At 49.8% G+C, this 18,717-nt stretch overlaps 1 protein-coding gene across 6 annotated transcripts; it reads right to left on the bottom strand.

Annotated features, from left to right (window-relative positions):
• Positions 1–106: 106 nt before the first annotated feature.
• Positions 107–14,652, bottom strand: LOC114079135 (SLAM family member 9-like). 6 transcript variants are annotated; one of them, XM_071618300.1, is made up of 5 exons: positions 14,553–14,652; positions 7,598–7,966; positions 5,593–5,886; positions 4,237–4,369; positions 107–3,668 (listed from the first exon to the last, which is right to left on the bottom strand). In XM_071618300.1, exons 1-5 carry the CDS (start codon positions 14,620–14,622, stop codon positions 3,662–3,664), a joined length of 873 nt encoding a protein of 290 aa, XP_071474401.1. In that variant the 5' UTR covers positions 14,623–14,652; the 3' UTR covers positions 107–3,661. The 6 variants fall into 6 exon arrangements, 5 of the variants coding, with proteins under 5 accessions (XP_071474401.1, XP_071474403.1, XP_071474402.1 ...); XM_071618302.1 differs by having other exon boundaries at positions 4,237–4,291; XR_011708945.1 differs by lacking the exon at positions 107–3,668 and adding an exon at positions 12,106–12,254 and having other exon boundaries at positions 3,793–4,369.
• Between the last annotated feature and the right edge of the window lie 4,065 nt (positions 14,653–18,717).

Below are 18,717 nucleotides of genomic sequence, written 5' to 3'. Positions count from 1 at the left end.
ATTATCTATACATATTGAATATCTGCCAGGATCCTGCCCTAGTGGGGTCCAGGTAATCCTGAAGGATGAGTGATGTCGGCGAAAAGATGAGATAGGAGCCGTTCCGTTGGAGCAATCTCCAGAGAGAGAGCTCTAATGCAGCTTTCTCTGGGTCATCTTTTATTGCAATTTTTCTCATCATTATACATTCAGAATATGTCATTGATGATACAATTTAAAACTTTTGCCAAGACATGACATTTCCTTAACCTTGATTAGGGGTACAAAAAATGTAACATTAATTTCCATTTTTCCAGGATATGACCTTTAGTTATTTAATTATTAAAAGTACAAAATCATTAATAAAATGCATCACTAATTTACATTTTTCAGATTTTCCCAAGATTTACTATTTTCCCCAAGATATGCTATTTTCTTATTAACTAATGCCAAACTATGTAACTAGACTCTCAGTCTCCTAACCTGTCATTAATCTTTAAGTTTAAAGTACACTTTTACTTTATTTCTAATCTGAAATTCCCATCTAAAAAAGTCCCCTTAAATCTTATAGTTAAAATATCCTAAAATTTATAAATCATTCTCAAAACATATCAGAAACCCATACAACTAAAAACTTAAGAATTTCTAAATCCCAAAATCTAAATAGGATAGTATTTCTAATATTATTCTAAAAATATATCTTATAAAGCTAATTTAATTAATTCCTAAATTTATTCTCATAAAACTGGTTGAGCTGCTTTCTCAAAGAGTTTCTTTGTTTCTCAGTCAAGGTGCACTAGTTCTCATATCTTTATAATCTTTCTCAATAGAAAGTAAGTTCTAAACACAGTCCACTTTCCGCCAATATTAACTATGCTCATCATAAATTCCTATATAAAGTAAAAAAGGGTTTATAAAAAGAGAAGAATATATACTTATATGTTTTAACTTTCCTAAGTGTATAATATAACTTTCCTCAATCAAGAATGAGACTACATATGGTGGGCTTTGTAAAATAAACATAATGATTAGATTTTCTAAGAGGCTGGAAATATGAGCTTGGGTTCTAGTTGATAAAATCAATGTGGTGCCTAAAATTCTCGTGACCTTTCAGAGGATGATTGTTGTCCATTATCAGATTTGTCCTCAATGTACTGAGATAGAAGAACAGCCTTCTACTTTGTCCTTGAAATGCTGAGGGGTAGTAAAACAGCCTTCAAGGCATGAACTACCTGTTATGTTCTAGCCATCTGAAATTTGTTTGTCATTTAACATACTCATGACTCCTGTCAGGAACATGAGCATGAAAATGAAAAGTCCCAATTATATAAAAAAGGGTCTCATGGTTTCGGTTTCCCACCAACCAGTGCGGCTTTGCCAGCATTCATCCTCACTGTGACCCTGTCAAGAGAGTGGGAGAGTGGCTTTGCCAGGACTTATTTTCACTGTGACCCTGTCAAGACAGTGAGTGGGGGATCGCCTTCACCAGATATCCTCTGGGGATACCCCCGGGGCATCTCACCTGGCTCCACTTTCCAGATGTCATTCTCTTACCCCGGGTTTCTCTGCCTCTCACATCTACCTGCCCTGTGGATGCTCTGGGAGAGAAACCAAGAGACTCCACACTCCTCCAGAATCACCTGCAGCCTCTGCCCAGGTGTTGCTCAAAGCTGTCTACAGTGCCACCTCGTGGCTGAGGGCCAAACTGCAGGTGGGGTTTCCTGACAGGAGGCCCTCCACCCTCAGGTCACCTCCATGGAACACACCTGTAATGATTGCTACTGCGTGGGAGCACCTCTGGAGCACAAAGACAGAAGCAAACTCACTGTCCTCGAGTGGCCCAGGGGTGGTGGGAAAGAAGCAGAAATCCCATCAGAGCAGGGTGTGAGGGCTGCTCTGAGGGAAGCATGTGCCTTCATGAGGAGGAGGCAGCCATGGCTGGAGATGCCCTGTGAAGAGTCAGATTTGTCAACATGGAGCCCAGTGGAGACTCCCAGGCTGGAGACTCTGGAGGACCCAAAGTACTTGAAACCATAAAATGGAATGACATCTGTTCCTTCTGCCATAGTCAATCACCACAGCCTCAGTGTCTTGACATGGCACCAGCTTATTGTCTCCCTGACCTGGAGGTCAAGATCTGATGTGGAATAAAGTCAGGGTGTCTCCAGGTTGTGTTCCCTTCTGGAGACTCTAAGGCAGAATCCATTTCTCGCTCATTAGGTTTTCACCATAATTCTGTTCTTTGCTGTTATAAAACTGAGGTCCTCATTTCCTTGCTGGCTGTAGCTGAGGGCCCTTTATGAAGAACACCCTCATTCGATTTCGTGTGCTCAAGGCACAAGCAAATGGGGAGAAGGGTCAAGATCCTTCATGAGAAGAGGCATGGGTTCTCCTGGGCGTTGGCCTCCCCCAGTCCCTTTTGAGGGAGCCCTACTTTAATCCGGTGGATAAGAAATGACTCCCATCCAGGACAGACTGTGGCACGGGCCTCAATGATTTTCAAATGTTGAAAGAGGCCAAATTCGAGAGAGCCTATGTCCAAAACTCTGGGGTCCAGACAGGCTCCTTAGAACAGGAGGCTGAGAAGTGAGATTTGGGAAGATGGAAGAATTTCAGCAGGTAGGGGTGGGTGTGGGCAGGAACAGGGAGAAGGCAGGCAGAGAGGTGTGTGTGAGCACAGAGGAGCTGACCTTGGGCTTGGGGCCAGAGGGCTTCAGGGGGTGAGGGTCAGGAGGAGGCCTGGGGACGGCTGGCTCAGAACTTCCCACAGCTTCGCACATCAGAGCCCACAGCAGCCTCACTAAGGGGCGTGTGGGGGGCACTGCACACCCACTCTCCTCAAGGGCCTTCATCCCAAGGCAGGGGGTGTTGGTGTAGATTTCCTAAGACAAACCCTGTGTTGGGGTCAGAGCCAGGAGAAGAGAAGCCTGAGGAGGGCCTGAGGAATGTGGATTCCTTTTTGCACTTGACATGGAGATGAGTTTGCAATAGGCAACAGCTAAGTTCAGGTGAGCTATGGTCCCATGTCTCCTGTGTATTAGACACTTCCCCAACACCCCCCACCCATCCCCCATGCACACAGACACACACAGACACACAGCCCGACACCCAAGGGGGTCCTACACCAGGTCTGTAAGGGACCCAGGGCTCCATCATGCATGCTGCTTCCACCGACCCCCAGTTCAGCCTGCAGAACCCATCTTGACTCCCTCCTCTGGGCAAGGTCCATATCTCTTCACTGTCCCACCACCTGTGCCAATGTTCCTACTGGACAGACCAGTGACACAGCCGAGGTGGTGAGGATTTGCCACCTGCACAGTCAGGGGGATTTGCTTTGGGAAGGCTTCTCAAACTGAGGGACCAGGAGCCAGATCAAGCACAGAGGAAGAGCCCTTGCTTGGCTGGCATGAGGGTCCTGAGGGTGGAGGCAGCTTGGGGAGGTGTCACAAGAAGGAACAGGGCCATGTGTGCTCAGGAAGACGGGGACTCTCCAGGGCCATCTGGAGCTGGACTGAACCTGGAGCAGGTGGGCATCTGTGTGTGTCAGGCTCAGAGCACAGTCTCTCCCAAGTGCCGGCTTCTGCAGCTTCCTTCAATGAAACCATCTTCATGGCCTGTCCTTGGTTAAGGACCTCACTGTAGACACCAAGGGCAAGGCCCCTTCTCTTCTAGATGTTGTTCATCAATTCCTGGGAAAGCAAGACACAGTGTTCCTTGGACAGCCAAGGGACAGAGGGTCCCGAGGTACTGGCCTACAATCAACACTCAGTACTATGAACTGCCTATGAAATCCCCTAAACAAGCCAGCACAGGTTGGTCAGTGATGGACTTTCTTTGTTAATCATGTTGGTGTTACATAAATAGGTCAAGATCAGTGGGAACAGAAAGAGTGTATGCCTGATTTGGGGAGCCCCAGGGAGGGCAGTGTGACCTAGGGGTGTCCAGGCTGGTCACCACTGCCAGCTCTCAGTTTGTCCTTGTCCTGCCAAGACTCCTGCTGCACCAGCTGTTCACAGTTGATGTCATTGTCCTCGACCTCATGGCCCTCCTGCAGTCCTGGACCTGTGTCATCCCAGGTTGCGGCCAGATTCTCCAGGGAAACCTCTACCTGTACCCAGTCCAGGAATCCAAGGCTGTCACCTTTACCCTCCTCATCTTCTCCACAAAGCCCACCTACTGTCAGGAAAATGTAGGAGGAGGGGAGCCCAGGGCCCAAGGGGAGAGGGAGGTTTCTGGGCCCAGGAGGAGAAACACAACCTGCTTCTTCTCTTCTCCATCATCTTCTCATGGATCATCCAAAGGCAGATTCCAGCTGCAAGGATCAAAATCACAGCCACGTAACCCATTCGGACGCCTCCCATGAGGACAGCTGGGTGCTCTCCATGTGAGTCTGTTTCCCTCCCAAGGAGACAGTGAAACACGTTAAGGCAGAGAGAAGATGAGGTTCACAGTGACAAGGGAGAGAGAGAGGATGGAGAAAGGTTGGAAGGGGCCTGGTGCAGAAGCCGCAGAGGGAGGGCGTGGCAGGTCCACTCAGTCAAGCAGTGGCCCAGGCACTTCATGTGCAGGGGAGACGGGGATGAGCAAGGTGGGGTCTGTGAACAAGTCATCACCAGGAAGAGAAGAAGCTCTCAATCACCAGGTGAAGGATCTCACTGCAGAGAGGTTGACCCATGTCCAAGGTCTCCAGTGAGACCCCCAAGGACATGCGCAGTCACCTGTGTGTGGGGAGTGGCAGGAGTTTCACAGATACTCAGTGTGGCAGGAGCGTCCTGCAGGGCAGGGACAGCACAGGAGGCAGGGCTAGGTGGGGAGGCCCGGGAGGCAGCCGTGAGTCCAGGAGGTTTGGTGGGCCATGTTGAACTTCCTCTGAGACTCCAGGGTGGAGGGGGGGGCACATGACCAGGGGTGGTGACTGCACTGACCAGTCAGGCTCCTCCAGCAGCCCCTGGAGGAAGACTGAGAGAGGACGGGTGCACACGGGTCCCAGGCATTCGGGTTCAGTGAGACACCTACTGGGCACAAACTGCCCAGAACTGAGCTGGACACCTGGGCTAAGAGGAGAGAAGGATGTGTCCCCTGCCCTCATGGTGTCCCACTCAGGGTGGACTCAGACCCAGAAAGGGATCTTTCCACTCAGGGGGGATGGTCGTGGGCAGCTCCTTAAAGAGGCTGCGCCTTCAGAGCCAGCAGTGGCTCACACGTTAGGGAAGGTCAGCAAGCAGCTAATTCCCTGTGTGGATGAGGCCACCATCGGGGGCACAGGATCTTCTAAGCCCTACATCCTATGGGAACTAGGTGGAGGTTGACCCCAGAGATGACACAGACAAAGGCCACAATCCAATCTGTTTTTCCAAAGATGACTCTGGACACAGGGCATGGTGACAGAAGGGACAGGTCCTGGAAGACTGCCCCTGGCCCAGGGGGAAGGGCCTGGAGTTGAGGGATATTTAAAGACAGTCATGAGCTGGATGCGACCCCACACTTCTGGACTGGAGTGACCAAGGGAAGGCAGTGCTGTTCATAAACACAGCAGCAAAAAAGCCAGGGACCCTCGGGCTCCAGAGCCACCTGAGCCCTCCCTGTGCCCCTCCCTCCTGCAGGTGCACTCACCTGGGCTACAGAGGTCAGTGAGCTCTAAGGTGGCATTTTTCTGGTCCACTGGGTTGCTGAGGACACAGGTGAGGCTGACATTGGGCTGCCTCAGTGGCAGGCTCAGGGCCAGTGTCCAGGGGTTGGGGGGTCCTGTTGCCCCTCTCTGCTCCAGCTCACTGGAGGGGCCCTGGACCTCCCAGGTTACATTCAGGACCTCTACAGCCTCTCGGGCCCCACACTCCAGAGTGACATTGCACCAGCTGGGCGTGATGGACGCTGACGTGGTCCAGATCTGGGCAAGGGGCACAGAATCTGAGGAAGGAGGGGACAAAAGGAGAGAGCCTCACACATGCCACACATTGTCCTCCAGTGTCTCGCTGACCAGAGGCAGGAGCCCTAGGAGGAAGCTGGGAGCATGTTACAAATAAAGCACAATTTCCCCAGAGCTACATGTTGACAAGTGACAGCAGCCACTTTATTAAGCTCATGTGATCTCACTAGATGAAGCAAGTCTAAACTTTATTTCCCATGAGAACATGATGGCTGAATCCCAGTTTTTAGGGCCAATTATTTCTAGAAGATAGGGGTCTTCTGGAAGGGAAGGAAGCGTGGGACAGAAGAGCTTGTCTGGGGCCAGGGTCCTGTGTCCTGGGTCTTCAGCTGAGACAGTGCCTGGGACTGCACAGCCCGACTGGGGCAGGACACCAGGCCAGCTCTGGGAGGACCCAGAAAGCTCAGATCAAAACAGGAGACATTGTGGGAGATACCGTGGCTGCAAGAGAGAGCACAGCTCTGCAGGCAGTTAGAACATGACCCTGAATGTGTGCTCCCGACTGGGGGAGAAGGGTCAGATCCACAGGCCAGTCTGGAAATCACACAGGACCTGCACCTGAGGTCAACTCTCTGCAGCAGGGACTGACTTATGCAGAGAGGGACTGTGGGGACCCTAGAGGTGGCAAAATGGATCTCCTGGGACGTGCAGCAGCATCACTTCTCCTACCCTATCAAGGCTTGCAGAGCAGGATTTGTGGGGTCTGTGGAAGTGAGGCTGGCCTCTCATTGACTCTCTGCAAGGATTGGAGATGGTGAACTAGATACCAGTGGATTTCAAATGAGGTAGAACAATCCTGTCCCACAGATGTTCACATCTTTATCCTCAGAACCTGTGAATATGCTAAGTTATGAAAAAAAGAGCTGAGCTTTAAATAGGATTATATGATAGTCCCAGTGTCCTCACAGGGACCCTTAGTCGTGGAAGAAGAGTCAGGCATGGTGGTGCACACCCCCAATCCCAGCAGCTCAGGAGGGTGAGACAGGATGATCCGAAGGAAGATCAAAGCCAGCCTCAGCAACCTGGCATGGTTCGAAGGAAATTAGTGAGACCTTGTCTCAAAAATATGAATCAATAAAAAAGGCTGGGAATGTTGCTCAGTGGTTAAGAACCCCGGGATTCAATTCCTGATACCAAAAGCACAACACAAAACCAAAAGAAGAGGAAGGAAAGGAGTAGGTATGAGAGATGCAAGAGAGACTCCCCCTCCCTTTCTAGTTTAGGAGGAGGAGGGGACCTCAAGTCCAGGGAGGCTGGCAGCTCTGGAGAGTAGGAAAGGCAGGAAAGGATCCCCTCTAGATCCTGTAGAACAAAATGCAGCCCTGCCCACACTTGGATTTTAGCCCAGTGACACCATGTCTGACCTTGACCTGCAGCATATTGTGGATACACATTTGTGTTGTTTTAAACCATGATTATGCACTGTTAAAAGAGCAAAGGAAAACTAATACACAAAAGCAGTAAATTTAGTCTTACAAAGAGGAGGAAATGTTACTGCAAAAATGGCCAAATTTCCATTTTGTCTTCCAAAACACAGATGTGATCTTTCTCCCTGGTATAAAACCTCAGCTCTACTGTTTGTGATGAATATCTGACTTGGCGCCTGAGGAGAATCCTGCAGCATGTGGTCTCAGAGCCTCCCAGACTTAAGGAAGGAGGCCAGCCCTGGGACTAGGTGAGGGTGTCACTTACCATAAACAGTGAGGTGGAAAACTCGTTTAATTTCTCTTCCCGTCTGAAACATGATCAGGGCCCAGTACTGCCCACTGTCCTGTAAAGTCAAATTGTTAATCTTCAGGGATGACATACTGGGCACCTGGACCCTGTGCTTGTACTTGTCCTGGAGACTGAACCACAGTGGATCTTCCTTCCCATTCTGGAGTCTCAGCATGAATGTGGCATTTGAATCAGAGGTGAAGCCCCAGGTGATCTCCTGTATCTTGGGATCCTCTGGCTCCTGGATCACTTGCAACAAGACTGAACCTCCCTGGATCACCTTCAGATAAGTGCGGGTTCTGAAACCTTTAATCCCAGAACTCTTGGGTAAAGTGTTGCAGGTACCTAGGACATTGGGAAAGAGAACATGGGTATTTCTTTAAGGAGAACAAGTGAAACAGACATTTTCTTCTTAACCAGTTCATCCAGCACCTTCCTTGATCTAGAGATGCAGCCTTGTCCAGTGAACTGGACCCATTTCTCAGATCAAATCCTGTTCTGCTGAAGTGCAACCTTGGGCTGGTGACTTAACTGGACTAGACTGCAGTTTCCTTACCTGACTTGAAGTCAGGGTATGAACTACAGGAGGCCAGGGATTGACAGCTCCCAGCACATCGTCTGGCACATGCTAGATGCGAGCCATGCTAACAGATGGGAGGGGTACCTCATGTGTCTTCAATTCTCATTTCCCTGATGATTAGAGATGCTGAGGATGTTTTTATAGCTCTTTTGGCTACTCATTTCTCTCTTTGAGCAATACTTGTTCAAATCTTTTGCCCATTTTTTAAATCAAGTTACCTGTTTCCTTGCTATCGAGTTTCTTAGTTCTTTATCCATTAGGCCTATTGGCCCCATATCAGATGTGTGGTTTGCAAATATTCTCTCCCAAGACATGGGCTGTCTCTTCACTCTGTTGTTTCTTTGCTGTGCAGAAGGTTTTTAATTTGATGCAATTCTGTCAGTTTTTGCTTTTGGTGCCTGTGCTTTGGGAATCCTAGTCAAGAAATCACCACCCAAGCTCATGTGACTTCTATGTTTTCTTCTAGAGGCTTTATAGTTCCAGATCTTATTATTCAGTCTTTCTTCCATTTTGCATTATTTTTTTTCATAAGAGGTGAGTTAGAATCAAATTTTCTTCCTGTACATGTATCTATCCCATCTTCCCATAAGCATTTACTGAAGACACTCTCCTTTCCCTGTTGTGTATTCTTAGCACATTTGTCAAACATCACATCAACTGACTGTAAACACTGGGTTTATTTATGGAATTTCTTCATTTTCCATTGGTCAATGTGTCTGTTTTGTGCCAGTACCCTCCTGTTTTAATCACAATAACATTGTATTTTGAAATCAGGGAGTGAGACACCCAGTTTTGTTCTTTTTCATTTGTTATTTGGGGTCCTTCATGCTTTCAAACAAATTTTAGAATTTTTTCTATTTCTGTGAAAAATCATTGGAATTGTGATAAATTTCATTAAATCTATTACAGTTTATTTTGCCCAGGAGCCAAAATGTCACTTCATGAATTCAAAGATATCAAAAGATTTTTTTTAGTATTCATTGGTTTCATATCTTGCTTAAAAGGATAGCCTTCCCTTCAAAAGTATGTTTCTCATATTTTCTAGTTTTCTTCAAGTTCTTTTTGTGGTTTCAACATTTGTGTTTAGGTTTTGATCAACCAAAAATTTAGTTTGTTTCAGCTAGTTACCACACCTTGATGATATAAAGAGTGGTTACAAGGTTGGACCTAATCTGAGTTACTCTAGGTCCCCCATCTTCTGGCTGTGTATGCTTGAATAGTTACTGAACCTCTCTGGCTTCAGCTTTCTCATCTATGAAATGGAAGAGATGGTGCTTACTTCATTGAATTCTCCTTTGAATTTAAGCAGAAAAGCTTTCGGCACAGTATTCAATAACTGTGCTGTTCCCATTTGCTGCAGTTGGTTTCTGTTCTCGCGACTAAAAGGCTCAGGGTTTACTCCAGTTGAATTGGGCTAATTGAGTACACAAAATAACCCAACAAGAGACACAAATACCTTTTTTATTGGGGTCACTGTGATGGCTCCTCTGACCTTAAAGGTCCACAAGAAGAGATAGAGCAAGAGCACACGCTGACCCCTTTTATTGAGGAGAAGCTCTTTAAATGAGGCAAGGGGTCAGGTTTCAGGGGGCTGAGTCTATCTCATGATGTCCACTGTCAGCAGGTTGACTGACACCTGGGTAGGCCACATCCAAGGGCACAGTAAGAGAAGGGAAGACACACAAGGCATTTCCATGGTAGATTCTACCCTAAACAGGGCAAGGGATTATATTACAAAGGAACAGGTGAGCATAGCTCCACCCATGGGGCTGTAGCAAGACAGACCATGCAGGAGACACTGACCCTCAAACTCAAGAAGGGTGGGGAAAGCTGTGCCACATTTCTGTGACTAAGAGCCTCAGCACCCAGCTGGGGAGTGTGACTCAGTCACGTGTGAGGTTGGTCTCCCACACGCTGCTGCTGTCATTATCTTGATGGGCATTACTGGCCCAGCACCCCCGGGTCAGAACCATACATTCCCAGTTCCAGGCTGGTTTCCTTCCTCCCCTCCAGCTGCCCCTCTCGGGGGTCTCCTCCTGAGTACAGGGATGGGATGCAGGAGTCACACATCCTGTGGCTTCAATCTCCTTGGTGCCTGTAGGTGTCAAGGTCCAGCCAGGGCTTTCCTGTTTATAAAAGCTGAGTTTAAAAGGAAATTCACTGTGATGCAGGCACCATTACCAAGCACCACAGGACAGACCCCTGTGCAGCCAGGAGTGGGGGTGGGAAGGTGGAGGGAAGGACTCATTACCCATACCTTGAACTAAGATTTTAAATTTTATATTCTTAACTCTGGTTGCCCATCTACCCACATCTTGAGCTGTTCTTTAATACAAAAGTATTACATATTACACTGAAAACAAGAACCCAACTTGTGGAGTATTCAAGTGAAAGCAAAGTGTGCCCATTCCCAAGGTAAGCACTGGAAATGACGTGTGCCCAGAGACACTCCAGCCCTGTGAGCCTGGGTATCTATTCATAAATGCCTCTTAACCTTCCCACTGGCCTGAGGTGCCCTTCATTCTTCTTTTAAGGGGGTTGTGACATGCTATGGTCCCCTTTTTAATTAATGAGCAAAATAGAAGTATCCTTTAGCACTGTGGTCATCCAGCCTAATCAGAGTTTAACACATTTAAATATGTAATTCTGGGTGTGAAAATGGGCCATACACCACAACTTCCTTGTTTCTAAAAACTGTTTGCAAGTTGCTTTTTCAGGACTTGAGACTTAGAGAGCTGAGAGGAACCAAAAGCCTCCAAGGACAAGAAGCCGAGGAACCAGAACAGGGACTTGTGGACCTGGGTTAGAAGCCAGGGTGCAGCCACAGCTGCAGGAGGGAGCATGGGGTCAGAGAGACCAGTGCAGTTACAATGTACCCAGAGGTTCCACCAGGCCCAGGGCACCTGGTGTGGACCATGCCACCAAGACTTGAGATTCCAGCCAGCTGGACTTCTGTTTCTCATCCCTCCCTTAAGTCCCTTCCTGCTCCCTGGGGAGACAGAAGTGAGCGTGCCTCATCTCTCCTTTTCAGGGGAGTGACTGTGAAGTTCTTTCTTCTTGCAAAACCTGGTGCCGTGTTGGTTTCTCTGTGCATGGACAGCAGGCACTTGCTGGGTGTCAGTACAGTGGTGGTCAGTACATTTAAGTGCTCTGTTTAATGCAGTACCCAGAGAAACAGCCTGCTATCCCATGGGGAAACAGCGCAATTGGGTGCTCTGACAGCCTGTATTTCAGACCATCCTCAGGGATTTGATGAGGTCATTGTGGTCACCACAGCGTCTGTGTCCCCCTGCCAGCATTGTAGGAGGGTCCTTCAGGGAAGCTAGTGTTTTGTGCTGAACAGGAACCTCAAGGTCTGGCAGAGGCTTTCATCAGCTGGTCTAAAGGGCACAGCTGCAACATGGCCTCCTGGGCAAGGTTTGCAGACCACATCTGCAAGGGTGTGAGGAGGGAGAGTCCTTGGGCAGGAGATCTGAGGACACCAGCCCTGAGGTCCCCCTCAGGAGCAGAGGCAGAGAAGACCAGGTCAGGTGGAGGAGCTGAGGAGCAGGATTTCTTCCCTCCCTTGGGGGCTGAAGAAATGACCACAGGGACAGCTCAGGGTGTCCTCTCTTAAGGAGTCCTAAACAGGCTCCCCAGCTGTGACTCCCTGTCAGGTGACAGGATAGGACAGGTCAGGACGAGAAAGACAGAGCAGAGGCCTTGCAGTGACCACAGAAAGCCCTGTGTGAGTGGAAGCCCTGGGTCACCCTGGAGGGGCTTCAGAGGTGAGCTGTCAAGCCCCTCCTGTTAGAGAGCAGGGGGTCCCCAGGGGAGTGGACTTGTCCTGGCGACACAGGGCACAGCAAGGCCTGGAGCCCAGGATGCTGCCCACTAGGAACTCTGCCCCTCCCTGAGCTGTTACCTGGTCCCTCCAGGGCCTGAGCAGCTGCTGGAGTCTCATCCTCCAACTGTCCCCCCTGCAGGGACAGTGTCCCCTTGGAGTGGCTGAGCACAGCTGAGACTTCTGGCTCGCCCAGGGTTGGACAGCCAGCCTGCCCAGACTGCCACTTCCTAGAAGAGGGAACCACAAATACAGAGGAGGGTTAGCCTCAGCCTGTGGGAGGATCAGCCCCTGAGGCCCAATGGTGGCTGACATCAGCAAGACAGAGAAGGGAGGCAGAGAGGGGAGGCAGCAGGAGCTCTCTGACCTACAGAAGATGCTCATCCTAAACAAGGAAAAGAGGAGCCATGGAGCACATGGGCTTTACCAGGTAGAGGGTGAACTTCATACTACAAAATTAAAAATGCAACCGTGGGCATAGAACATGGTTCCTCTTGTGTCGTATCCCTATCTCCACTTTCCCACACCAGGAGCAGTTCCCTGTCAACTCATGCACAAAACTGCCAAACTGATACCTTGCTGCCCTTTACACTGTTTCCGTGTCTCTCTTGGGCCAATAGTGACCTGGAAACTTCTCCATCTCCCCGCCAGCAGATGGGGGGCAGCATTCATTAAATGCTGTTGCTATCAGTTTGGGGGAGCCACCACATATCCAGGATCACCCCGCTGCAGTGTGGAAATTCCAGGAAGCAAGCTGTGCTCAGTTTCCCTTTCTCTTCCACACTTGCCCTTCCAAACCACGTGCAGGAAAGGACTTGCTATTTGAACCATGATATGGGCAAGTTCTTCACCACCCTCACCATCACTCCTTCACCACCATCTCTCTCCCCCAAACAAGGGTGAGTGAACAGAGGACAATCCAGAAACCAAAGAAAAATGCAACTGTGGATCTTCAGGCTTCCAGAAAGGATGCAGAGCAATTTAGGGGTGAGGCTCCTTCCATGAAGAGCCTCTGACCAACTCCTTGCAAGGTGCTTTGCTTCATTCAGCTGCACAGAGGTCAGGACTGTGGGGGGACCAATTTCAACCTTCCCTGTTTCTGTTGACCTTGAGAGAACCACCCTCTTTGTCTGGGCTCAGGCTGCAAATCCAATAATTGGGAAAGTCAAGTCCTCCCTTTCCTTCTCCCTTCTTCCTCGCCCTCCCCTCCTGTTCTTCTCCTTCCTTTTGAAATCTTCCACCCCCACTGCCTCTGGAGAGAGCTGCACCTTAACAGTTAAACAACGCAGTAGAAATGGGAAGAGTGTGCATTGTGCTGTTCCAAAATTGAGCTATTTAAAAGGGACCAGTCTTCTACCACTGGCAGCTTGTTGTTCAGTTAATAAGTCTCCTTTCACAAGTGCTCCCTAAACCACCAAGCTCCGGGTAATTCCCTGCAAGTTCACTTAGTGGCTGGGATTGATAAAAAATCAGATAGAAAGTCTTCACCAAAAGTCACTTCACTAGATCTTCTTGTTTTCTCATTAGTTTTTATTTTATTTCTTCATAGGAGCAAACACAACAGTCCATGATGTCATAGTGTAACATGATCTTGGCTCACATGACTCAATCATTAGGTCAGTACTTTTTTCACTTCCTTTTAGCTTCCCACCCTCTCTTTTTCCCTGCGTATTTTCTGCACAATTTCCCCTCCTGTAGCCTGTGGTAGCTACCACTATTGTTTCCCCACATGCTCAACAGCCCCATAAATGTGGGTGTGTAGAGGCTGCTTGTCCTTTTATACAATAAGGACTTCATGATGCTGGGTTCCCTGGATCTTGCTGAGGAGGATCCAGGCGTCTCCCTCATGGAAACTGGACATTCTTCCCAGAACACTGGGGCACTGTTTCCTTAGCCTCCATGACATCCCATGCATGGGGCCCCCAGATACTACACAGTTTGCTCAATCTTTCCCCAATTGATGGTGCCTCCTGTTTTTCCAGGGCTTTACCAGGAACAGTGAAGAGATAAGCAAGGTTCCAGCTGAGGTCTGCAGGGCCAGGAACATTTGAGGGTGGGGGGAAGGAGCGCAGACCAGAGGAGCTTCCTCCAGCTCAGAAATCAGGGTTCCGGTTGAGGCCTCCACAGAAGAGCTGCAGAGGCCCTGAGGACCCTGGGGGCCCAGGCTGGGGTGCTGCCTCCTCACCCTGTGCCACAGGAACAGGCTCTTGGTCTGTCTCCTTCCCTGTCCCCAGGCAGCTCCAGCCTCTCCCTGCTGCTGCAGCCCAGGTGGCCTCAGCTCCCTGCCTATGGTCCCTCATTCAGCCAGGGCTGCCCATGCCCAGGGTCCCAGGTCCTCACCACAAAAAGGCCATTTTGCACTTTCCGTTCATCCTGGGCTCTACCAACACTGCATTGGTGAATAATAATAGTGCGGCTTTCACTTTTTGTTTCCAAAGGCATCAGAGCCTAACAGCCCCCAGGACTGAAGGGTCCCAGCTGACCCAGCACCCCAACTGCCCTCCCTTCCAGGAAATCCAGCTACTCACAGAGAAGGCTAATGACTCCCAGGAGCCTGGTGGTCCAGCAGAGGTGGGGATCTTGTGAGCTGTGTCCCATCCTGGCTGCCTGCCGGCCTCTTCAGCTGGGGAGGAAACATCCGAAAGGGGAACCAGCAAGAGGAAGAGCTTCCCTACTCTGAGGGCAGAGCCACAGGCCAGTGTTAGGAAGCCCACCAGAGTTCACAGAGGCAACCTCACTCGCTCTAAGAAATTGCAGAATAACTGTACGAATGACCAGAGCCTGGATGGACATTGGTTTCTGACATCTGTTGACAAGCCCCCTCCTGCAGGCAGAGCCAGCTTGTCTCAGGTAACTACACCTGCCCACACCCGCTGGGTGAACTGCTCTGTCCAGGCAGCCCTGATCTCAATGCCAGCCTGTGGCCAGCACAGAATCTCCCTCTTACAAGCAAGCCTGAGCTAAGCCGTCCTGAGTTCCATGGCTTCCCTCTATTCTGTAGAACCTTCACATACTCTTCCCCACCCCAAAGGCACAGCTACATGCTACTACTAGAGAATTCACAGGGTACAGAGAGGCAGGGCTTTGGGTGTGGTGGGCTAGGGCTCTACCATGCAGCCCCTGGGGTTTGTGTTTATACAAAGAAAAAGGGCAAGGGGGAGGTAACAGCAAAACACCTGCTCCAGTCACAGTGGACAAGACAAACACTCGCAGTTGATGTCTTTGCTCACTTCATGCTATATGTGCCAGGGCAGTATCGTGATCAGCAGGGACAAGTCTCTTCCAGGTTGTTCCTTCTCTGATGGAGTCCATGGTCTCATGCCTTCTGCTTGTGCTGGCTTAAAGAGATGCGCAGTCCATTCTTTTGCAAGTTTAACTCCATCTACAGCCTGCAACAGCAAATCAAGGAGCAGGTCTGAGCTCACAACCTCCAGGTCTAGGAATGTTCCTGGAGTCACAGCCAGTCCCCAAGCCCCATGGCCTCAAGTGTGTCATCTGGAAAATAGTCTATGCCACGACCCTACTTCTCAGCATTGGCCCAGATAGAAAACATGGGGAGGTGACTTTCAAAGGCAGTCCGTAAGTCCCATAGTCAAAACCTTCTCATATGGAGACAGAATCTGGGCAGTTCATCCACTGGTCACATTCAGGGTAATAGGGATCAGTGACACTGTCACTCCCATGTCCCTAAAGCTCTGTTTCAAGGACTTCTTTGGGACTGTTTGATTGTGAAAAGGATTTGTGATGTATGTGGGAAGACAACCCAGCCATGATGTGCCCCAGGAGGGGGAGTGAGTGAGAGTTCTGAGGAAGTCCAGTCAGGACTCTCAGACCCTAGGGGGGCCCAGGGTTGATGTTTCCTGGAGCAGGAGGAGGGCTAGGGGCCAGGCAGAGGCCAGGTTGCAGGAGAAGCTCTGCACTGTGGTCTTTCCCTGACCTTCCTGCCTGCAGATAAGAGAAGAGCCACAGCACAGCTCTGCAAGGGGTGCAGCGGAGCATCCAGCAGCCTGGGGCTGTGCTGGGAGGGCAGCAGACAGCAGGGTGCAGAGGACAGTCAGCTGGGCATCGCTGTCCTCCCTGTCCTCTTCCCTGTCCCTCTGTAACCCTATTCCTATTTAATGATGAAAACAATTGTGTGTGTTGGTAATTGAGCCCAGGGTCTGTACATACTTGGCAAGGCCTCTACCCCTGAGCTATACCCCCATCCTCTGATTTGTTGATTTTGGTAATGGTTAGCTGTGGTAAGCCATTGTTATAGATCGTGGCCGCCATTAGAAGATGGCGCCGGCTTCCACTGTGGCCTGTGGTAAACAACTCCTTTTATGGAGAGTTGGCGCGCAATTCCTTACCACCCTATGAGAGAGATCCACGTGGCGGCTTGGGATTGGGATGCAGGGGGCTTTATTAAGCTGTGCTTGGGTGTATCGGGTGCGGGCGCTAGAAGATAATGCATGACTCAAGGCCTGAATAAACTGTTGAAAGAAGAATCCTGTGTCGTGTTTCCCTGGCTGGTGAGGGGTCACGACAGTTAGCTTTGATTTCTTTCTCTTTCTATTTTGTGTACCTATTATAACTTTGCTTCTTTTTGTTTACCAGGAGATTTACATAAAACAATTATGATGACTGATTTTAAGGTGAACACAACTTACCTTCAGTGATTTTAAGGTGAACACAACTTACCTTCAGTCAAATACAGATCTCTATGTTGGTAAAGATGGCGCCCGGAGGGCTCTTCCAATAGTTCAGTTCCATGATGCACTGAATGGCACAAACTACCACCTAAGTGGTGCAAACCATCATCTCCATTCCCTGAAATGGCACGAACTGTGACCTCCAACCCCTAGGAGACTCATACCCTGTCCTGCCCAGAGGTGGACTCTCAGCCAATAAAGAAGTAACAGCCCACTCCCCCCTGCTCCTTCTCACCCCGCGTTGAGCCCATAAATATCAACACTCTGCTCTCACTTGTGCTCTTTCTATCTCTCCCCCGCCCTTCTCTTCTGTGATCAGCCATGGTGGTCCCGCTATGGTTGTTAGGCTTGTTGAGTTTTCGGAGCTTTTCCACGGTTCCTACATTGGCACCCAAACTGGGACAGGGATCCCCATTGCTCAAGGCGGTACCCCGTTACTGAACTCCCAGCCTGACCATTCCTGTCACAATCCACTCCTCTGATCACCTGCCTGTCACCATCACCAGCCTGCAGGTTGGTGAGTCCCCCCTCCCATGAGCACCTGACCCAGCTCACCAGGACAAGGGAATTGGCCGTTGAATGTCCGGCAATCCCTCCTGGTGTTTTGCGGGGAACACACCCCACTCAGACCCGTCAGGGTCGCGGTGGACCCCGGGCGCTCTGCTAGGACACCCCTGGGAGACGAATGCCTGGGAAGTAGGATAGATTCTCCCTTCCTGACTCCTCCATCTCCCCTCAGGCTTGACTCCCATGGATGGGCTAGTGCAGCTGCCACAGTTCGTTTCACCTGTGTTCAGACTGGAACCTCCGTTCTGACCAGAAAAAGTTCCCCTCTGCCTCTTTCATTCCAGTCAAAAAACTCTCCTGACATTGGGTTGCCCATGGCCTTGGCCCTTTTTGGGTCTCACAGATCGCACTCCCCTGGTGATGAACAGGCACTGCCCTCTATTTCCCTGGGGCGGTCAGCCATTTTGGGGATGCCCACTTGACCCTCTGTCTGCTCCGGAGCCTCCAGGAAGCTCCTTCCAGCCCAAGTTCTCTCTCTCTCTCTCTCTCACTCTGACTCCCATCTTGCCCTTCCAGCATGGGAAATTCCTCATCCCTCCTGGCCGATTCTCCCTTGAGGTGCCTCTTAGATAATTTAAAATCCCTGAGCCTGGCCCTGATATTAAACTGAAAAGGCTCATAAAGTTCTGTCCCCAGGACTGGCCTACACACCCCCTAGACAGCCAAAACGTTTGGCCCACATGTGGGTCTCTGGATCCCAATTTACTTCAGGATCTTTTTAATTACTGTGAGTGATCGAAGAAGTGGAACTAGATTCCCTACGTGAAGGCTTTTTCCTTGCTAAATCTCACCCAATCTGCACCCAATGCAAGCCTCAGCATTATTCCTTGCTCACAAACCTCCTTCCTCCTCCTCTTCTCCACCCTCTGCCTCCACGCCTTCTCCCCCTTCTTCCTCTTCTCTGCTCTCCACCTCCACTTTTGACCTGGTTGATGAGCCCCTCCATTCTGCTCTCCCCCGCCCTCAGCCTTGCTTTCCCCACTTTCACCCACTCCCACTTCCCCATCCTCTACATCTGTGGCTTCTTCTTCTGTGGACGCTCCTCCTCCCCCTCCTCCTCCTCCCAACACTCCCCCACAACCTCCTCCCACTTCCGTTCCTTCACCTGGGTCCCTCCACCTCAGTTTAGTCCACCCACCACCTATTTGCACACTATTGCAGCACCTAACCCACACGTCACCACATCTCATCACCCAACGCAAACTTCACATGCTGTGGCCCCCCTTTGAGAGGTCGCTGGGCAGGATAAGACTTTAAGGGTTTATATTCCTTTTTCTATGCTTGACATTTCTCAAGTAGAAAAAAATTGGGATCTTACATTGCAAACTCTCTTATATTAAAGAGTTTCAATACCTACCCAAGCCTACAGCCTCACCTTTCACAATCTCTACATGATTCTGTCCAATACTCTCCTCCCTGAGGAAAGGAGAAGGGT

Source organism: Marmota flaviventris, chromosome 10, assembly GCF_047511675.1.
Source record: "Marmota flaviventris isolate mMarFla1 chromosome 10, mMarFla1.hap1, whole genome shotgun sequence".
NCBI lineage: Eukaryota > Metazoa > Chordata > Mammalia > Rodentia > Sciuridae > Marmota > Marmota flaviventris.
The sequence above is the reverse complement of the archived record's forward strand: the minus strand, read 5'-3'. Positions and strand labels throughout refer to the sequence as shown.

Bases quoted from the DNA above. Each gene is read 5' to 3' on its own strand.
- LOC114079135 (XM_071618298.1), bottom strand. From the start codon at position 14,622: ATGGGACACAGCTCACAAGATCCCCACCTCTGCTGGACCACCAGGCTC. The intron at 7,967-14,552 runs GTGAGTAGCTGG...CCAATGTCCTAG, and splicing joins GGGAGTCATTAGCCTTCTCT to GTACCTGCAACACTTTACCC. The intron at 5,887-7,597 runs GTAAGTGACACC...CTCCTTCCTCAG, and splicing joins TTTCCACCTCACTGTTTATG to ATTCTGTGCCCCTTGCCCAG.